Below are 21,664 nucleotides of genomic sequence, written 5' to 3'. Positions count from 1 at the left end.
GCCTGAAAGAGCCAGGGGGTTCTGTTTTCGAGCTGGTCACTAATTGATAAAATGTTCAGGCCATCTAGGCCAGAACCAGCTACATTTTTCAAGGAACAGAAAGATTCCACACTCAGAAAATGTGATCCTGTGTTTTTATTTTGATTTATTTTTTAGGTTCATGTCGTGTCTTCCAACGTGAATTCCCTGAGGGCATAGACTGAGGTCCTCCATCACCTATTCAATCAACAAACATTTATTAGTGCCTTCGTTGGCGGGGAATGAGATGAATGACCGAGTCCCCACGCTCCTGGGGACAGTCTAGACCTGGCGCCATCCAATACCACAGCCGACAGCCACCTGTGGTTATTGAGCACCTGCAATCCAGCTAGTCTGAACTGAGCGGCTGTCAGTGTGAAATACACCCCACGTTTCAGAGACCTATTATGAAAATAAGAGTGTAAAATATCTCACTAATGATTTTTATATTGATTATGTGTTGAAATAATACTTCAGACATATTAGGTTAAATAAAATACATTATTAAAACATATTTCACCTGGTCCTGTTTACTCTTCTTAATGTGGCCACTAGAAAAATTCAAATGACATATGTGGCTTGCATTTGTGAATTGTATTATATTTCTATTGGACAGCACTGGTCTCATGGGAACTGAGCTGAAACAAATTGATTTACCAATTCAGCATTTATTAGCATTTTTATCCCTGCCCTTGAGGACTTCAGATAGGATGGGGAGGGGGTCAGATATAGCAACATGGAATTAAAGTTTGCTGAGATAAATGTTTCAGTTGGTCTATGTTCCAGGGCTCCGGGGGCCTGAGAAGAAATCTGGGAAGACTTCACAGAAGAGGTGACTTTGGTGTTAAGTATTATAGGATGAGTAGGAGTTCACAAGATGGGTAAGGAAGAGGATGGGCACTCCAGGCTCAGAGAAATATACATGCAAAAGCCAAGAGGCTGACAAGTGCACAGGGCATTTGGAGGGATACAGGAAGTTCATCGTAGCCCAAACATGATTTGTTCGAGGAAGAGATTAAGGATGGAGCTGGACTGTGCAGAGCCTTGAATGCCAGTAAAGTTTAGACCTGGGGGAGGGGCTGAGGCTGGGGAATAGCTCTTCGGCAGGAGGTGGCTGGTCCCGATGTGAATGAGCTCGCCCACCCATCCTCCTCAAAAGCATGAAGACCAGACCTTGTTTGAATGTGAAAAATAAACTTTTATTTTAGTGCTCGCTCCTTGTGGCTCAAAAAGCACATCTACTGCCTGCTTGGAACCCAAAAGCATTTATAAAACCAGAGAGAAATAGAGCTATATTTATATAGAACATATCCATATTGGCTCATTTTGTGATTCTTTCCTGTGTGAAGCAGAAAGTTCTAAGTGCCTCAGTGTGACTTTCCCCATGTCCCTCCCTGGGATTTGGAGGGGCCTGGAGGCTGTGACCCCACCCTAGCTAGAGAGTTCTCCCTCCTTCTCTCTTCCAGCCTGAGGGAGGCCCAGTCATGTGGAGAGGGCGGGGATAAAGTCAGAGATGACATCTCCTGGGTCCCCCAGGCTTACTCAGGGGCAAAGGCTGGCTGTGTTCCCGGGCCCTGGCCGTGCGGAGAGGGGGTGGCTGAGGTGCCCACCTTGTTGGTTAGTGACCAGCACAGCAGCTAAGGCTCTTGTGAAGTCTAGGTCTTGTGGTGGGCAGGCTCCTGGGTAGCACAAGGGCCTCCGGGGCTCATTTCTCCTACAACCGGGGTCTGAAGGAAGGTGCCCGGGCACAGGTGGGGGACCTGGCCAGGGCTGGGGCAGGGGAGGGGTCATGGTCATGGCTGCACGCTCATAAACATCCCAGGCCTGTGGGCTAAGGCTCCGTGGAGCCAGGGAGTAGGACTCGCTGTCATTTGCAAGGCTGCGTCACATAACGCATCAGAGGTGCAGAAAGAGAGGGCCTTGGAGGTGAGCTGGTTCAGCCACTCCTTTAACCAGCGAGGACACTGAGGCCCAGAGAGCGGAAGGCAGTGGCTGGCTGGACTTGGGGCTTGAACCCAGGGCTCTGATCCCTCCAAACCCCTCCTCACCTTCTTACCCCAACTGGTCCTTTTGGATCAGGTCCCAAATGTCCTCCCTGACGTTCTCAGGTCAGAGTTGGTGTCACGAACAGGGTGCTGGACTCGGACTCAGAAGGTCCAGGCTCTGTTCCTGTGCCTTCACATTATCCAGCCTTGCAAACAGCCAGCAGCCCACTGGGACAGAGTGGGCCGCCTCCCTTCTCCAGGCCTCCGTCTCCTCCTGGAGAAAGCAGCTGCCACTCTGCGGTTTCCCGTGGTGATTAAATGGGTTGGTGGCCACGTGAGCACCAGCGAGCACAGGAAGTGTCTGGCATATAGTAGCTGCCTCACAACGGTGAGGTGGGTGGGGGACTGTTGGGCCAGGGCTGCTGGGATGTGGGGGGAGCTTGGGCCTGGCCTATTCCTGGGACCCTCCTCATCCCCATCTGCTCTGGCTCTTCCGAGGGTGCCTGTGGCCCCGGGCACAGTCTGGGGAAGGGGTACAGGACACTCTAGGGAGTTGAGTTCCCTGATCCAGCCAATGGGCACACTGTCTCTTTTTTGCCTGCTCCAAGGGGCCCTGGAGTAGATCAAACAATATGGTGCGTGGTCAGCGGCTCTCCTAATGGCATCTGGGCTGGAGAGGAAGGAGTGGGTCCCTCCTCCCTGGCCCCAGGCCCAGTCAGCCAAGGTCAGGGCTCCCATTGTGGAGGCACAGAACATTCCTCACAAGTAAGGGGTGGGGAACCAGGCTCAGGGGGACAAGATAGGCCAGAAGTACATTCCATTCCAAACTACAGCCCACTCCTGCCCGGGGGTCTGGGGCCCAAGAAGGGGCAAATTTTGCTCATTAGCTTGGGATAAAGATTGGGGTCAAGTTGGGGGCTCTCAGTTGGCTGAGGTGGGGCTGGCACAGGGGCCCGTTAAGGGGGACCAATGATGACGTTCCTGAAGCCCTTCACGGCCTTCAGCTTGTCGCTCTTGAAGTTCACCACCAGCTTGTGGCGGCCCACGTGGAGAGGCAGCAGGTCCACCCTCACCTTGACCTCCTCCCCGGCCTCCACCGGGTCCGGGCTTAGGAGAGAGAGAGGAAGAGGGTGAGAAGACGGGCCCAGGCATGATGGGGTCAAGCCAGGAGGATGTGTGTCTACCGGGAACTTAGCACGGAGCCTGCACGGATGTACACTTGATGCCGACAAGAATAAAATGCGCCCCACTCACCGCTCTCTGAGGGCCTGGGCAATCTGCCCTCCCACATGAAGAGGGGCCCATGTGTGTGTGCGTCTGTGTGTGTGTGTGTGCATGGAAGTGGATGGTGTGCTTGGGGGTAAGAGTGGGTGTGCTCAGGTGACCACACGCGTGAAAATGCAGTGAGCTGTACACGCATGATTTGTGTTCTTTACTGTAGGTAAGTTACATTACAATAAAAAAGTGTGTTCGTATGTGTGTGTGTATGTACATATGTGGACACGTGCATGTGGACATTCAGGGTGCTGATACCTGTGCTTTTGTGAGGACCTGTGTGTCCAGAGGCGGGTGCTTAGTGATTGAGCGTGTAACGTTCAGGTTCGTGAAGACGCGTTCCTGGAAAGCAGCTAACGGGTGTGGGTGTTGAGAGGATGTGAGGGCAGGAACTCTGCCCCGAGGGCGTGTGGGAGTGGACACGGTGGGGGGGGGAGTATATTAGGCTGGCGTGTGGGAGTTGAGAGGAGGGGTTATGGGCCAGGGTTTGGGGCTTGAGGGCTACCCTTTCCCCTGCCCCTTCCCCCATTAGCGTCCACGCTCTGCTCCCAGGCCCCCAAGCTAGAGTGACGAGCAAACTTACATCTCCACGGCCTTCTGCTCCTCGGTCAGGCCGGCCCCCTCCACGGTGAAGACGCAGCCTGACAAGGGCACGGTGAGCGGGTTCCGCAGGGACACCTCAGCCACCAGCTTGCGGTTCTGCTTGGGCTCTCCCAGGATCTGGAAGACAGCACAGGGCAGACATCAGGGGCAGCACTGAGGGCGGGGCCCAGAGCCCCTCGAGAGTAGGCAGTGTCCCGGCTGCGCCATCTCTGTCTTTGCTGCAATTGGCCCGATGTTTGCCCAGCTCTGGCACTCTCACTCCCCAACTCTGTGCCTCAGTTTCCTCATCTACAAAACACGGATGATGATAGCTGCCCAGCTGCTGCAGTGAGGCTCCATGTGACCCGGGGGGTGTCTAAAGTGCCTCCCTTGTTCTAGGATCTGGAGTGGAAAGATCACAGGCTTTGGAGCCAGGCTGATCTCTGCCCCTCCTCACTGTGTGACCCTGAGAAGGTCACTACCCTCTCTGGGCCTTGGTTTCTCCATGGGAGAGAAATGCCTGACTACAGGGTACTCACAAGGATAAACTGAGCTAGTGTGTGCAAGCTCCTAGCAGAGTGTCTGGCACACAGCCCCCCTCCCCCTCTGCTCTTCACCATTTATTTGTAGCTGCTGCCTTTGGGGTTTGGGGGCTGTGGCTCCTCCAAGTGAAGGGCGATAAAGATAAAGATGATGGTGATAAGAATACTCAGCTTTTACCGAGCCCTTATAATGCACCAGAGATGGTTCTGTGTGGGCTTCCTGTGGGTGCCCACTTAATCCTCACAACACCCCTAGGTGCTGGTATTACCCCATCTTACAGTTGAATAAACTGAGGCACAGAGGGGCAAAGTAACATGCCCAGGGCCATCCAGGCACAAACCCAGGCAGACTCCAGACTCTGTGCCCTTAACTATTCCGCCCTCGCTGCCCCACCAGGGCCTGGGGACCCAGCTTTAGGAGTTTAGCTTTTAAGTGTCCGCGTTGCTAAGATTCCTGGGTTCCATGACCCTCCCACTCTGGATTCTAAGATTCATTCCTAGAGCCTACGAGTCCCAAATTCTTTTGTCTTCTCAATGCTTTTCTTTGATTTGAGGATCCCTGAGGCATCAAAGATCTGGAGGTCGCGGGGATGCAGGTGTGTGCCTGCGTGGGGGCCTGTCCTGGGACCCCGCCCCCGCCCCCCACCCTGCTCTGCTGCCCCTTACCCGGATCTTGATTTCTGGATTCTCCAGATAGATGTCCCTCTCGGCCAGAAGGTAGTTGTTGGTAGCCGGCTCGACGAGGAGGCCCCGCACCTTGATGAGGTTCGACTCCGTCAGGCAGTCACAGTACTTCTCATAGAGGATGCGAAAGGGAATGCTCTTCTCTGCAGGAGTGGGAGGGGAGGGGACTCGTGAGAGCTGAATCACCACCCCCGCCTCTCTTCCTGCAATTCCAGGAGGCACAGAGAGGGAGAGGAATGTGCTGAGGTCACACAGCCAGTGAAAGGCTGGGCAGACCCAGGCGTTTCCCCTACCTGCTCCAAGGTTCCCAGGGACGACCTGGGGAGGGGAGGCAGACAGCTGGTAAGGAAGCCCCGGAGCTCCGACAGACCTGGGTTCTAACCCTGCCTCTGCCCTTTGCTAACTGGGGACGCTGGGCAAGTCACTCCACCTCACTGGACCTCAGTTCTCCAGTCTGTGCGGTAAGGGCACCCAGAGGGCTGTGGGAGGAATCAGGAGCGGGTGGCGGGGCGGGGCCTGGCACACTCGGCACTCTGGGCAGGCGTGTCAGCTGCTGCCACATCATGGGCAGAATCGAGCTGACACCTGCTGCTGGGCCAGGAGCCATGCTTTACGTGATGTTCTCCCACTTCACCTTCACAACGGCCCCAGAAGGGTTGTGCTTTTATTATTGCCCAATTTACAGATGAGGAAACCGAGGCTCAGGCAGGTGAAATGACATCGCCCCGGGTCACGAGGCTGGTATGTGCCACCGGCACCTGAACTGACAACCCAGATCTAGAGTCCGGCAGCATAACCTGCACTCGCTAAAGAGCCCCCGCAATGGACACGAGCTCATTTCCCGCCGTGAGGGACTGTACCCATTTTACAGACGAAGAAACACCTCTGCCAGTAAGTGCTTAGATCGGGAGACCTGGCCCGGCTTGGCCACTGATTGGCTGTGTGAGCCTGGGAAGATGACCTCCCCCGTCTGTTTCTCCTCTGTTCCCCCAGACATCCAGCACCCGCTGGGCAGAGATAAGACCAGAGGTCACTTCAGAGCAAAAGCCGTGCAGTGATGAGGTGGTGAGAAAGAAGCCAGCAGGGTCGACCCCTCCCACCGCAGAGAAATGAAGTGTGGTTTTAGCTCCATTTTCCTGAAGAGAACACTGAGGCCCGAAGGCACCATGGTAGGAGGCAGGAAGGAGCAATCAAAAGACCACCGGCCTGAGAATCCACAGGCCTGCACCGGGCCCCACCTGTCTACTCGGTCACACAGAACTGTGTGCAAACCCCTTCTGCTCCTCCAGCCTCCCCAGTCAGAGAGGAGCGCTGGCGGGTGGTCTGGGCTCTCTGGAGCCTGGCCAACCTCTCCTCATCGTCCAAGGCTTTGCCCCAGTGCCATGATGGGAGATGCTGTTGCCTCTTTTTCTGCCATCTGTCACCTCCCTCCCTCACTAGACCAGCCTTTCCTGATCTCCTCCCGTACATCTGAGGATATCCTCATTATTTGCTCATTATTTTTCTTTCAGTCCACTCACTTTATATGCTTTTTAACCTTTTTTGCTTAGGGGAACTTTTTGTCATTATTTGCAGCAAACCAGTCTCGTTTACCATAAATAGAGGGTAACTGTAAACTCGGGTTAGATATTCTCGTCTGCCGAAGACTCTGAGTTTGAGATTTGACCTTATGGTTAGAGAGAGAGATTAGCAGGGGTTAGAGACACGGAGACCCATTAGCGCCTGCTGAGACGTGCCCCGTGAGGTCACCTGAAGGACTGGGAAGCCCTGAGGGACAGTCATTTTCTCACCGCGTGAGTCAAGGTCTGGCCTGGCCTCGCACACGCTGTTCACGTCCACTGTTGGGAAAAGGCTGCCCTAAGCGTGCCCAGCCCTCTAGCCCTCGTTCGCAGGGTGGATCTGCCCCAAACTCTGGTCAGATGACATGGAGCAAGCAGACCAAACCTTCTGCCAAAAGGGACAAAAAGGAGTGCAAATTCCTGGGTCGGGATCTGGTGGAACAGAGTGGAAACTCTGACCAGCTCCACAGGAAAGAAGGAAAACACCGTCCTCCAGGAGCTTGGAGGACGTGGCCCCAACTGTTAACTTTTTCAGGAGGCTGAGCCAGGGTGGGCCTGGACCTTTGAGGACTGCTGTCCACAGGCCAGGGGTCACGGCCTTGGCCTAGGGCCAGATGCTGGCTGAGAGAAGGAAACATGGGGGATCCGTCTCATTCCTCAGATGATTTGCCCTGTTCTGGAAGGTGTCTTGGGCGTGATCACCCAGGCCACGTTGGCTGCATTCCCGGGGACCCACCTGAAGGGATGCGGCAGGAGATAGCGAGACAGGGTGGGGGCAGGAAGGGGAAGAGAGAGAGGCAGCAGAGCAAGGAGGCGGGGGTGGGGGCACTGGATTCTGTTCAGCTGTCCCAGGCCTGGCTTCCTGTGCATTACCACATGGAAATCCCCAGATCTTATCACCAAAGAACAGCAAGCAACCCAGCCAAAGCGTGGGGCCTCCCGGGCTGAGAGAATCTCTCTCAGGTTGAGCTTGGCATGGGAGGCCCCCACAGGGCATCCCAGACTGGCCCCACCTTGCAGCCTGAGGGCAGCACACAGGACCTCTGCCCTCCTCCGCCCTCTCCTGCAGGCTGTGCCCCCACGGAGCCCTCTCTACTGTGAATACATCCCCAGGATGATGAGAAACACTGACAGGCTCGTCTGAAGCCTCCGCAGAACAATGCCCCAAGGCGCCCGCTGGCATCCGGGAGGCAAAGGGTGAGTCAACAGAGGCCCAGGAGGAAAGCATTCTGGCATCACTGGCCCAGGCTGGAGTTCATCTCGTGCCACACATTCCAGGAAAGACACTCCCTCCCTTTGAAGTGGTTCTGGGCACGAGAGGGAACTGACAATGTGTGCGTTCGTACACAGGGGCTAGAGGGGCCCTTCAAAGAAGAACCAGCCTTTGCACAAATGGAGGACCTGAGGCCTGGAATGGAGACGAGAAACACCCAGGAGCCCACAGCCCGGCAGCAGAACTGCAGGAACTAGAACCTGGGTGTCCTGAGCACACCTGTAGGGACGGACCCTTGCCCCTGACTCTTGGCGCCTGGACGCAGAGGCGAGAGCTGGGTCCTTTGCATGCCATCAAGGTTGGCAGGGGCTGAGGAACTTCTGAGGCCAGCGCTGAGACCACTGTCTAGCCCAGCAGCTATTCAGGAAGGGCCCAGGGGCTTCTCTGCCCCCCACGCTTGTTTGCACTTCTGCTCAGCGTGGAGCAAAGAACCCCATCATGTCCAGGCACCATGTGATGCTTTCCAGATACTTCCTGAGCATGCATCTACTCCTTAGTCCTTGCAGCGGTCCCTCAGATGGGCGTGCAACTGCCCCATTTAACACATGAGTGTGATCTGAGGCTCAGAGAGCACGGTCACCTTGCCCGAGGTTATGCAGTTAGAAGGTGGGAGAGGCCAGACTCAAAGCCAGGTCTGGCTGGCTCAAAACATGTCTCTTAACAGTGTAAGTGTGGGGCCCAGCCCTGGTGCCACGTGGCTCAGGCCCTGAGAGCTTGTCCCCGCTTAGGAACCCTGACGGAGGGTCAGCTCTGGGCATGCGGCTCCAGGAGTGTCCCATGGTGGCCCGAGATAGAAAAACCAGGAGGTGGCACTGTCTATACCACAGACTCCAGCCCGAGACACAGATAGGCTTTCTCGGAAATGGGAAGGCTGTGCCCCACATGCCAGCCCACGGGACCAAGGGTGGAGGCAGAGGAAATAAAGGAGAGGAAGAGGGTCTGACAGACAAGGGAAGGGGAGGAGGAAGGGCAAACGGAGCATTCCCCGCCCTGGGCTTCTCACTGGCTCCAGGCATTAGCCCGCGGGCTTCCAGTATCACTGTGTGCACAGCCTCTGACACACCTGACAGTCTGACACTGTTGGTCATGACTCCCAGGGGCCTGATGGGGACACCGAGGTTCAGGGAGGCAGCCGTCTGCCCAGGTGACACAGTGAGCTGGACCCTCCCCTCTGAGGCCCCAGGGACGATCGATGTTCTACCCGCTCACGCTGCCCCTCTGAGCACAGTCAGAGTCTACTCCACTCCTCCCGTCCTCTCCCAGCTCCGAGACCCCTCCGCCCTCCTCAGGTCTGCAGGCTCCAAACGCAGAAATGGCTCGGCTGCTGGAGGCGGGAGACCCGGCTCTGCGCCGCCTCACTAAGTGACCTGAGTGGCCACGACCCCTCTCAGGCCCTCTGGCTTATTTTTAGGAAGACAACCAGGTATGGTAACAAAGCTGGGCAGCGAAAGGGACCAAGAGATGAAATGACAGAGGCTCTGCCCAGGGCTGAGGGCTGGGTCATCTGTGACATTATTTTACCCCAAACAGGAGAGACCCAGAGCTAAGGGGTGAAGGGCAGGGGATCTGCCCCACGGGGGCGCCAGGCCAGCGCTGGAGCCGTTTGAGAGGTGAAGATGGGGGCTAGAGGACAATGCCTCTCCCCACGGAGGACTGGGCGTTCCCTCCGCTGCTATTAGAGCTACACTGTCCAGTACAGACGCTTCCCACCACATGTGGCCGCTGAACTTTAAATTAAGTGAAATTACAAGTTGAGCTCTGCAGCTGCACCGGCTGCATTTCAAGTGCTCACCAGCCACGTTGAGCTAGTGGCCACCGCACTGGACAGCACAGATATAGGACCCCCCTCATCGCAGAAAGTTCTCTGGGCAGCGCCGGTCTAGAACGTCCTCTCTTTGAGGCTGAGAACCTCCAGAGGAACAGGACAGGTTCCCGCAGGAGCAGTGGGCAGAGGCTCCTGCAGTCTTAAGAGTTGCTGGAGAGAGAGAAAAGGAATTGGCTGGAAGAGGGTAGTAGAGAGTCTGGGAAAGCAGTCAGGGGTCAGGTGAAGACGAGACAGAACAAAATAGTATAGTTGCTAAGAGTACAGGTCACTTCCTGTACTGTGTGGCCTTGGGAAAGTTACTTAACCTCTCCTCGCTCAGTCTTCTCATCTGGAAAATGAGGGTCATCAAAGAATCTACCTCCTACTTTTGTTGTAAGAATTAAATGGGTTGCTATTTATAAAGTGCTTCGGGCAGGGCCTGACCCAGAGTAAGTGCTGTGTGAGTGTCTGCGAGGTAAACGGCACACACTAGGTGCTCAGGGCACTACCTAGCACGTGGTCGGTCGGTGGTCGATAAGTGCTCCAGGAACACAGAGCTTACCGGAGAAGGGCTCCAGGGAGAGGTTGAGGAGGTCCTTGGCACCACACTCGGGCCCCAGGATCCCGTTGTAGCTGACAGTGCAGGCGCAGAGCAGGAGGCGGCAGGCGTGGTCCTCGGCCGTGTTGTTGGTGATGTAGGCAAAGACGTCGAAGTCGCTGCCCACGCTCATGCTCTGGCTCACGCGGATCCGCATGGCCAGCCCCGTCTCCTCTTTTTCAGCCAGCTTATTCAAGTGGTTGGCCCTCTTGAAGGCTTCCCTCTCCTCTGGGGACCCTGTGGGGATAGGGAAGAGGGCGTCATCACGACTGGAATGGGGGTCAATGAGTAGGAGGCTGGCCAAGGCAAGCTGGCTTCCAGAGTCCTGGTGACTCAGAGCAGCCGTGAAGGAGCCCCTTCTCTACCTTTCTGGGCCAGGAAGAGGAAAGAGTATGAACACCTACACATCCCTCAAGACCCAGCCCCAAATGACCCCTCCACCAGGAAGCCTTCTCTGACTCCTCCTTCCCCAGGATGGATGAGTCACAGTGTCTTCTGGAGGTTCACAGCTGCCTGTTGCCCATCATGGCTTTTTAGCCCACCAGGTTGTTTTCTGCTCATGTGCTTATGCTCTTGAGCCTCTCGAGGACAATGACTGTATTGTACTTATCTTCATGTTATACCCAGTGCTTACGACAGTGCTTGGTGCGCAGTAGGCACTAATACAAGGCAGACTCTCCCACCTCCCAGCATTTGCACGGGGGTTACTTCTACTGAAATCCGCTCCCTCCCGCCTCCCCCTGCTGAGCCCGCCAGCAGGAATGATGCCCTCCCTTATACTCCATTTACCTCTCTCCTATGCTCCTTTTCTTTTCTCCTCCAGTGCTGTTGCCTACATATCTATTTCTTCCACCAAACCCTCAGCTCTAGACCTTTCAGAGGCCAAGGAAAGCATCTTCTCCTTCTGTTTTACCCCTTCCAGCTAGAGCATGGACATAATACCCAATCCCAGTGAGACCTGGAGAGTCAGTGGGGGTCAGGGGAGGGCCGGGGCTGTGGTTTCTCAGTCACCTCTGTGAGCCTCGGTATGCTTGGCACACAGTGGATACTTAGAAAATATCTGTCGTATTGAATTGGCTGTTGGATGTGCTCAAATCCACTTTTTAAAATAAACCTTGCCCTTTTTTCCCCTACGGGTTTAACGCTAGTAGCAGAAAGAAGCTTCATCTTTGTGTCTGACTGGTCTCATCTTATTATCCTTAAGTTTCTCTTGGCCTGTTTCTCTTTGCTTTAACCCTTCCCCATTCACCCTCATGCTCACTTCCCCAGTGGTATGTGAAATACTGCAAAAACACACAGTACACGGCTCCAGGAACCTCCCCTCCGGGGACCCTCTGGACTTTGTCTCCTCTCCAGTACAAATACTTGGCAACAAAACAGGCGTGGAATTGCCTATCTACGGTCCTAGGTCCCACCACTGATAAAAACGGTTAAAAAACAGGACGGACATCATTAATTTTTCTGTTAAGATGTACGCCTCTCCTATATGACTGTCATCCTCTTCAGTTTTATTAAGAGTCAAACCAACCAAAAACGCAAGGCTTAAAAACCAAATGGAATCCTTTCATGGAATTTAGAATTCTTTTCCCACATGAATAATCCTCTACCACGGTCTCCCACTGTGTTTGGTAAGTTTGTGCTTGTTTCTAAGGAATTTCTTAAGGTGGAGAGTAATCTGCAGATCATTGTTGCATGCAGGCTGCCAATAACACACACGCACGCACGCACACGCACACACGAGCCCGCTGGGCTGGTAAAACAGGCTGCTTATCTGCAAGGCAGCGCCGGCGGCTTGGAGGCGCGGGCACCTACCCTCCGGGTACTTGTAGGTGTGGGTGATGTCCTCGCGCTCGTCGCGGCCCACCCTCTTCGTGCTGATCTTCAGGCCCACCACCAGCGAGTGGTTGACGGACTTGTGCACGGACCCGTCGTCCTGCCGGATCCAGTCCACTACGTCGGCGTTGACCTCAGCGAAGACAAAAGGCGCATCATACTTGGTGCTCAGGTCCCCCTCCTTGATGGCACGAACCGGAACCGGGCCACAGCAGTACGTCCCTGGGGGGGATAGGGGAAGGAGAGAGGGTCTGGGCTGAGGGGACGGCGCCACCCTCAAAACGCCCCACAATTCAACCCCGTGTGGCAAAAAGGCTCTAGACCATATGGTTCTTTGACTCAGGGACTCCATTTACGGGAAGGCAGCAGAGGGTAAGAACTAAAAACCAAGACTCTGAGCCCAGCTTTTAGGGTTTAAATCTCAGCTCAGCCTCTTGTTAGCTGTGTGACTTTGGGTAAGTCACTTAACTTCTCTCAGCCCCGGTTTCTTGTGGGGATATTTGTACCCACCTAATGAGGGTTCCTGTATACCAAATGCTGTGTAAGTGTTTGATAATAAAATAGAAATGTGTCCCAAGGCACCCTAAGGAAATGAAGGAGCCAGGCAGTAGGCAGCGTGCCTGTCTCGTTTCCTGCCACACCGAGACGTGCAGTCAGTGCCCGACACAGACTCAGGCAGTGTCTGTTGACTGAATGAACGTGAGTTGCCAGATGTTTATCTCAGCGTGGTCCACGGCTGCCTCAAACTGCTCACAAATTTACATGTTGAGGACCAGAGGCTGGGCAGCCATCGTACAGCGCGTCCATTTGCTGGAACACAGTAACGCTGAATTAAAATTCAAATCACAGAACACAATCTGATAGAGAAATGCTAATGATTTATGGAGAAGTGACAGCCAGGAGAAAAGGCCACATGTGGCCAGAGTTCCTAACCTGGGGTCCACGAACCCCCAAGGGGCAGCAGATAGAATTGAGGGTCCATGAACTTGGATGGAAAGCATTACATCTTTATTTTCACTACACTTCGATAGACTTCCAGCGATTGTGAAAGCAGAAAACAAACCACAGTCTTAGGTGCACTTATGACTTGTCACTCATAAGAAGCACAGATATCTTCAAATCACTTTACAGTTGTCACAGATAACTGGAAATATCGTTTATGCCCATCTCTACCACTGAACGATGGAACTCATTAACTCTACCCCCAGGTCTGGTTATATAAAGCATACATTATTATATCACATGTGCATTTTAGAAATCTTTGATAACTATATTTCAGTGTGATTGGTTTTCTTTGTAACCCTAGGTATTATATTATACGCATTTAAAAATATTATTCTGAGAAAGGATCATTTGGTTTCACCAAATTTGCCTTTGTTCTCTCTTTCTCACATCCACACACACGTATACAAACAAGCATATAATCTGGAATTACCGGTAGCTGTGTGTGAATGTTAACGATGCCTCTTTTGGGGGAGAGGACCAAGAGGCCATTGGATTCTTTTTTCTTCGCGCTTCTCCATATTTTCTGTTTTCCACAATGCGTGTGAATTACTTTTCAAATTATAAAAGAGGCGTATTATAAAATACGAGTGCGGTCCCTCCACGCTCGTCTGGACCAGTTAACGGCCTCTGGAGTCACCAGACCGGGGCTAGAAGGCCAGCCCTGGCACTCCAGCTGAGGGACTCTGGGTGAGGCCTCTGGAGCCTCAGTTTCCCCATCTAGGTAATGGGCCCACGCCTACCCACCTTCGCTCTTCTCCTGGGGCGTGGGGTCGAGGGCCTGCCACCCCTCGTACCCCGGCTGCAGGTCGGGCCTGGTCATCCATGACTCCACCCAGCAGTGGAAGTTCCTACGGGAAGAAACAGCACACGGGCCGGGACTCACACTCAGACTCCCACCGCCACCTCCAGCGGGCAGTGCGCACTCGCTGCGCCCTCAACTGAGCCCCGCGTGCCCCCGACACCCCTCTTTGCTCTTCTTCCTGCGGGCCCCGGCCAGGAGCTCACTCCTACACCGGGAATGGTTCTCACTGCCCCTCCCCAACCCTCCCCTTTCAGCGGCTCCTCAAGTCCACGGAGGGGACCTCCTCATTTCTCGGCTGTCCCTTCCTTTCCAGCCCCGGGGCTCTGCCTTGGTTGGGGCCTTATCACCGCCCGCCTGGACCACACCCCTGCCCTCCTGCTCCTCTGTGTCAGCGTGGCCCTCTCCCAGCATGAAGCCTTTAGCGACAACTCGCTGCCTTTGGAATCAAGCCCAGACCCCTAACCCGGCATTCCAGGCTCCTGACAACCTGTTCTCCCCCACCCCTTCCACACGTGGCGCGTTGACTTTCCCCCTCTCGGCCTCTGCTCGTGCTGTTCCCCCTGCCTGGAGGGCCCTCCCCCTGTTGCCTCTTGTCCAAATACTGTTCAACTTTTAAACCCAATTCAGATGTGACCTCCTCTGAGAAGTCTCTGCAGGGGACCCTCCCCACTGGGCCCTGTCCCCGACCTTGGGCCCCGTCTCACCAGATCATCTCACTCTTGTCTCTCTGGATCTCCCCATACTCGTTGCGGAAGTACTCGATGAGCAGGTTGCTGTTCTGGTCGTGGGCCGAGTTATAGTTGGTCACGACGCGGGTGGGGACGCCCAGGCACCGCAGCACTGGGGGTGGGGGGAGGGCATGATGAGAGGGCCTGGGGGATGGGCTGAGGCCCTGGGGACATCTGCCCTGCTCGGGGCCTCCACACGCCCATCTGTACCCCAGGAGCACTGTACCCATTGTCCAGGTGGTGAGGGTGTGTGCCATCCCCGTACCCAGACAGTAGGTAACCTCTCTGGTCCCCCCATGTTCACTTTGTGCCCCTCACAGCACAGCTAACAAAAGAAGACTATAAAATACAAATCTGATGTTAACAGTCCTCTGTCAAACCTTCAATGCCTCCCCATGACTTCGAGGTCAAGGCCAGACCCAGGCTCTGGCTCTTGGCCCTGCAGCGTCTGGTCCCTGACTACCTCCTGCACCTGCTCCAGCCACACGAGCCTCCTTACTGCTCCTCCAGCACTGCACACTCCTGCCGGCCACAGGGCATTGGCACGTGCTGTTCCTGCCTCAAGAAGGCCCACCAGGTTTAGATTACCCCATCATTTGCATTCATAGCAGGACTGGGGATTCATCACCATTCTCAATGTACGGGGCATGTGAAGGATTCATTTTTTTTGTGAGGAAGATCAGCCCTGAGCTAACATCCATGCCAATCCTCCTCTTTTTGCTGAGGAAGATTGGCCCTGGCCTAACATCTGTGCCCATCTTTCTCTACTTTATATGGGATGCCGCCATAGCATGGCCGTGCGTTGGTGTGCGCCCGGGATCGAACCCGGGACGGCAGCAGCGGAGTGCGCGCACTTAACCGCTAAGCCACGTGCCCGCCCCGTGTGAAGCATTCTTTAACTCGTCCTCTGAGGGCAGACAGATCCCTCCCGGCCGGGGAGCTCAGCACAGGCCTGGCCCAGGCCATTTCGTCAGGTGGGACGAAAGAGTGGGTGACACAGACACAGAGGAGGAGGGGGAGGAGGGAGGAATGACAGAGACTCAGAGCAAGGAGCCAACAGCGGAGCAGGCGGAAGAGGCAGCAAAGGTCGGGAGGCCTTCCATTCACGCCGCAGCTGCCTCGGCTGTGTGCGCTGGGGCCAGGCCCTTCACCTCTCGGGGCCTTGTTTCCTCCTTTAAAACAGGGTCACGGCACAGGTGCAGGGCCCTCCCCCATCGTGGGCGACGAGGGCCCTGCGTGCACGCCAAAGCACGGGTTACAGAGAGGCTGTGGTGACGGACAGGGCCCGGCGTGATGACGAAAGGAGGCAGGACACCGAGTGGCCGCTGCAGGCCGCTGAGGAGGAGGGGGTCCCGGGCCGGATCTCGCCCGGATGCCGGTGCTGGGTGCTCCCCACAGAGGAACCTATGGGTGCTCTGACGCCCTCATTTTTTTAATGTGCTTTTTATGTACATTGTAAAACTAGCATCTTCCAGGGTAGGATAAAGAGAGGAAAAATCTAAAAGAGGGCCGACCCCCGGGCATGGCGGTTAAGTGCGCGCGCTCTGCTGCTGGTGGCCCGGGGTTCGAATCCCCGGGCGCGCACCGACGCACCGCTTCTCCGGCCATGCTGTGGTGGCGTCCCACGTAAAGTGGAGGAAGATGGGCACGGATGTTAGCTCAGGGCCGGTCTTCCTCAGCAAAAAGAGGAGGATTGGCATGGATGTTAGCTCAAGGCTGATCTTCCTCACCAAAAAAAAAAAAAATTCCAAAAGAGAAGTGAAACAAGAAGCCCTACTAAATGGAACCTGTGTGACTTTGGTTTTACTTTTAGTTTTGATTGAGGCTGAGTCTCTGAGACAGGGGAGGGGCAGGATGTGACCTTTGCCCTGTGCCCACCATCGACAGGGCAAGAGCTTCCCGGATGGCCCTGGATTCCGGTCAGGAGACCAGCGGGCACCAGGACGAGCGGGGAAGGAGCGGCTGTGACCCTCCACCTCCTGCCTGGTTCCCGTGCCCTGAGGCCCAGGCAGGGGCCAGACTCACTGCTGCCTTTAGCCAGGGCTGGTGTCCATCCCCGGGCCTTGCCTGGCACGTGAGGAGGCTTGGGGAGGCCTGCCCCTCTGCCAAAGGCTCAAGGAGCAAGGCACCACTCGTGTCTCAGGGACGGCGTCCGGGAGGCCTCATCATCACAGTCTAAGGTCCATGCGCTGCCCCAGAACTGGCACACGTGGCTCCAAGCCCAGCCCTGCTGCTCACCCGCTGTGTGACCTTGGGCAAGCCACTTCCCCCCTCTCAGCCTGCGTTTCCTTCTCTAAAAGGGGCTAAGAATAGCGCTTGTCGGGATGTTGTGGTGATTCAGAGAGGTGACGGGGTGGGAAGTCCTGTCTGCCCAGTGCCCAGGGTGGAACAGCAAAGTCTGTCATGGTGCCCGTCACTGCAAGTGTCTATCCAGTCAGTGTTGGCTGGCTCCTGGACATTGAGAAATGCTCCAGGGTCCAGCTGAGAAATCCCAGCTTCCCTCGGAAACCCCCAAACACAAACCAACCTGAACCAGAGACTGTGCTGAGTGACATCTCCCTGGGTCCTAAGGGCTCCCCATGAATTAGGTCAGTCGCCACTGTCTCCAATTTACAGGTGGGGAAACTGAGGCTTAGAGACATCAGTTCTCTCACCCAAGTCCACCCAGGGGTTAGAGGCAGAGCCAGCATTCACACCAGGCAGCGCAACTCCAGAGCCCATGGCCGATCCACCATTTGGCTCCCTGCAGCAACCCCAGGGCCGAGGGGGTCAGACGGCGCCTCGTCTGGCCACGTTCTCCCTGGCTCCGGTACCCAGTCCCAGAAGGAGGCCGCAGGGACCCCGGCTCAGCCCTGGCCTTGGGGACAGGACAGGCGAGGGCAGGACCCGCAGCTAGACAGTCAGGCAGTCACAGCCCGGGTGAGGAAGGCATTTGTAGGTGAGCTTGGGGACTAGGCCAAGGTGGGGTTCTCAGAGAAGCATGTTTTAGGCCCTCAAGGGAAGGGTTGGGATCGGGGACTTTCCACAAGAAAGGGGAATTCAGAGGTCACAGAGAGCAGGCAGTTGTGGGCGGAGAGGCAGTGGGGAGGGAGAGCAGAGACAGCCCAGCTAGGACCCCAGGCCAGGCCGCCCCCACCCAGCCTGCTCCACACCCAGTGTGGACAGTGCTGGGGATCCCGGGGACCCTTCTCTGGGCCTGAGCACTGGCCTCAGAGTCAGAGAAGCTGGGAACCCGGGATCAGCCTCTTAGATTTCCTGAGCCCAGTAATAATAATAGAAATGGTAATAATAGTGACAACCATAAGCAGCAGCACTGTATAAGCATTTGCTGTTATGCATCTGAGGTCATTTTAAGCACTTCACGCATGTTAACTCATTTAATCCTCACAACCATCCCAGGATAAAAGTACTTTTATTATCCCATTTTACATCTAATGGAACTGAGGCTCAGAGGAGTTAAGTGATTTCCCCTAGGACACACAGCTGGTAAGAAGCAGAGCTGGGATTTGAATTCAGGCCTTGACTCCAGATTCTATGTTTTTAACTGGTATATGATGCTAACCCATTCTCATAAGCACCATCATCAACCCAGGAACAATCTTCAACGTTTTCTGGGCTCAAATTTCAAAATTTTTTAAAGATTTATTTTACTTTTTTGGTTCAAAATTGCTTTACCTTTCCCCCTCTGTGATTTAGAAAGTGCTTTCTCCTTCTTGACGTTAATATTACTGTTATTATCAGGTTATTAATAGCTAGTATGTACTGAGAGCTACACTGGGCCAAGTTCTGTGCTGAGCAATTTTAGGACAGCCCACCCTGGGAGGTAGGTCCTGTTGCCTCCCTCTCACAGATGAGGAAACTGAGGTTCGGAATAAGACATTTCTCAAGGTCACAGAGCAAATGAGTGTAACTGGGGATTTTTACCTCACTTGTGCCTGGCTCCAAAGCCCACACTCTCCACCCTGAGCCCGTGCCACCTCCAAACGACATTCCTTAATCCTCATAACCACCTGAGGGGTAGTTGGAAAAAGGACCAGAGAGAGGCGGCCACTGACTCGAGGCCACACAGTACACTGGTGGCGTAAGAGGCAGGACCAGAACCGGGGTCTCCTGATTCCCACTCAGCGCTCTCCCTGCTCCCTCCCCGGGCTCACGGAGGCGGGGGCCGGTTCCAGCCCCTCCCACAGCCCCGCGTGCAGCTCACCTGTGCAGGCCACCGCGGCGAAGACCCAGCACTGGCCGTACTTGACACGCTGGCAGCCGCAGCTCTTCCAGCGCCGCAGGATGTCCACGCTGCCGATCCAGAACATGGGGCTGACGCCGTCCCCGTAGTTGTTGTCCCAGCGCCCCAGCAGCACGCCCTGGTCGTCATTGCAGTTGACCTGCAACCAGTGGGGCATCAGGGCGTCAAGCCCGGGGAGAGGGTGGCGGCTGCGCCAGGGTGAGTGCGAGTTCTGCACGTGGGGAGAGGCAGGGAAGGGAGTTCGGGATGAGGGAACAGCAGGTGCACAGGTACCGAGGTGTGACAGACAGGTGTGTTGGAGACCGCTGGGGCTGGAGCCCGGGCCGCAGCACAGAGAAGGGGAGGGAGGAGCTGGAGTGGGGTCAAGGTCGTGAAGGCCGCACTGGTGATGTGCATTTGTCCACAGGTGGCAGGGGTGTGACACAGTATGATCTCAGTTTTACAAAGACCAGCTGAGATAGTCGTTCCCCTCAAACTCCCATTACCTGGACAATAAAATCCAGCCTCCTGGCGGTGGCCCACGCGGCCTGCGCGGTCTGGCCCCTACCCCGCTCTGCAGCCCCCCTTGCAGCCTGCTCCCCCTTCCCTACTCCGCTCCAGCCTCGCTGGCCTCCCTTCTGTTCCTCAAACCTACCTAAGTCGGTCCCCCCTCAGGGCCTTTGCACAAGCTGTACCCTCTGCCTGGAATGCTCCTCTCCTAGTTACTATGTCAGCTCAGGGATCATCACTTAGGGAGGCTCCCCCCAGCTCCTCGCTGAGGTTAGGCCCTGTGGTCCACACTGTCACTCATCCAGGTTCCTTCAGCGCATGCGTCATGATTTATGACCCTGCACGCAGACACGTGGCATTTTGGTCAGTCAACGTCTGTCTCTTTCCACCCACCCGTTAGAATATCAGCTCTGTAAGTTAGAGACCATGCGTGTCTTATCCCTGGCTGTGCCCCCAGTGCCTAGGATGGAGGTGACACTTGATAAATGTTTGCTGAATGAGCGACTGAATGAACAAGTGAATTGCTTTGAGGGACCACATGGCACTACCCTCGTTTGTGTAAATCTTGTCTTTCCAAATACAAGCTCTCTTAGCTGAGACTTACCTATCTTATGGATCCCCTCACTGTGCCCAGCACGGGCCTGGTCTCCATCATCACAGGAAGAAAGGAGCCAACTGGGGCCTGACATGGCCCCGACCCTGGGGTGGGCCCTGCCCCTCACTCACCATGGCGCTCACCGCCCGGCCCACGTAGACTGGGCTGCTGCGGCGCGAGCAGTCGCGGCTGGCGTTTTTCAGGAACTTGGGGTTGAGGTCCAGGAGCGTCAGGCAGATGTCCAGGATCCCATCTTCAAACTGTGTCAGAGGAAACAAGAGGAGGATGAGGGCAATGAGAAGTCACCTCCTCCAGGAAGCCCACCTTGAAGCCCAGCAGCTGCAGGACTTCTCTGCTCTGTCTCGCACGCCAGACCAGGAGGCCTGGGCTGGATCTGCTGCGTCTCTGTGCTGCCAGCTTCTCCTGGCCCAGGAGGGGGTGGAGAGGGACAACAACAGAGTTTGTGAGACAGGGGAAGGGGGTGCGCCTACACCCAGGGCCTGGCTGGGGGTCCTGGCAATTTGGAGTAGAGACCACAGAGTGGGGAGCCCAACATCCCTGGGGCCTCCCTCCCTTCAGAGTCATCTTGGGCTCTGCCACTGCCCCTTTCCCCTCTCCACCCAGGCAAATCCCCCACTTCCCCTAAAGCCTGACTCACCCCCCAGAGCTGATGAGCATCCCTCCCCCACCCCGCCCTCCCTACTGCCCTGATTGGAACTGAGGTAGATTATAAAGATGTAAAGCGAACCTCACCACTCCTGTTTCCACTGCACCCAGAGTAACATCTAGACTTTTCCCTGTGGCCTGCAAGGCCCTTCACGAACTGTGCCCTACCCCTCTTTGGCCTCATCTCTCACCACTCTCACCTGCACTCACTCTGCTCCAGGCTCACTGCCTCAGGACTTTTGCACTTGCTATTTCCTCTGCTTGGAATGCTCTTCCTGCCACTCTCTGTATGGCTCACACCTTCTCATTCTTGCAACTCAACTGTTATCTTTATCAAAAGTAGCATCCCTCCTTGTCATCTTCCATTGGACCACCCATCTGTCATGTCCAAAGGCTCTCCCGTCTGCCCCCTGCTCCCCATCTCTGTGGTCTTGTCTGGCCTCGACCCAGGGCTCCCTCCATTCTACAGAACAGCCCTCCATGGCTTGAACCCTTTTGCCTGTCATTCAGGGCTGCTCACAACCTGGACACTGCTGACTCCTCTCACTTCATCTCTTGGGACTCCTTCCCACATAAAGTGCTCCCCCAGCTACAGAATCCTTCTCAGGCACAACGTGAACTTTCCCATCTCCGAGCTGTCGTTCACACAGTTCCCTTTGCCTGGTGCACCCACCTCCTTCAAAGCCCAGCTCAAACGCTGCCTGTTTCAGGACCTGCCCTGATCCCCCTGGGCAGTCACCCTCTTCCTTCCTCTAGGTCTTATCATCCTGGATCATGATGGCTTCCTGAAGCTTTGCGAGGGCCATGTCCCACGGCCCAGCGCAGCCTGGACACAGATCAGGAACTCAGGGAACGAAAGGGAGGGCTGGGCTTTGTTCTGTTTCTCAGGGGACAGTACAGAGCCCCGGGAAATAGACCAGTTCATTTTCTGATGTATTTTGTGTGTCACAGTCACTCCACCATTTCATCTACATCCTATAGCA

General features: G+C 55.4%; 1 protein-coding gene across 1 annotated transcript in view; it reads right to left on the bottom strand.

Moving 5' to 3' along the window:
- Positions 1-1,204: 1,204 nt before the first annotated feature.
- TGM2 (transglutaminase 2) overlaps positions 1,205-21,664 on the bottom strand; it is a 33,299-nt gene continuing 12,839 nt past the window's right edge. Inside the window, exons 5-13 of the mRNA XM_058562713.1 lie at positions 20,147-20,275; positions 18,893-19,070; positions 14,665-14,800; positions 13,903-14,006; positions 12,133-12,375; positions 10,285-10,557; positions 5,069-5,229; positions 3,862-3,998; positions 1,205-3,110 (exon numbers count right to left, since the gene is read on the bottom strand). Coding sequence (XP_058418696.1) covers positions 2,960-3,110; positions 3,862-3,998; positions 5,069-5,229; positions 10,285-10,557; positions 12,133-12,375; positions 13,903-14,006; positions 14,665-14,800; positions 18,893-19,070; positions 20,147-20,275 — 1,512 coding nt within the window. The 3' untranslated portion in view covers positions 1,205-2,959. The remainder of the gene's footprint in view (positions 3,111-3,861; positions 3,999-5,068; positions 5,230-10,284; positions 10,558-12,132; positions 12,376-13,902; positions 14,007-14,664; positions 14,801-18,892; positions 19,071-20,146; positions 20,276-21,664) is intronic.

Source organism: Diceros bicornis, chromosome 19 (assembly GCF_020826845.1).
Source record: "Diceros bicornis minor isolate mBicDic1 chromosome 19, mDicBic1.mat.cur, whole genome shotgun sequence".
NCBI classification, from domain to species: Eukaryota; Metazoa; Chordata; class Mammalia; order Perissodactyla; family Rhinocerotidae; genus Diceros; species Diceros bicornis.
The sequence above is the reverse complement of the archived record's forward strand: the minus strand, read 5'-3'. Positions and strand labels throughout refer to the sequence as shown.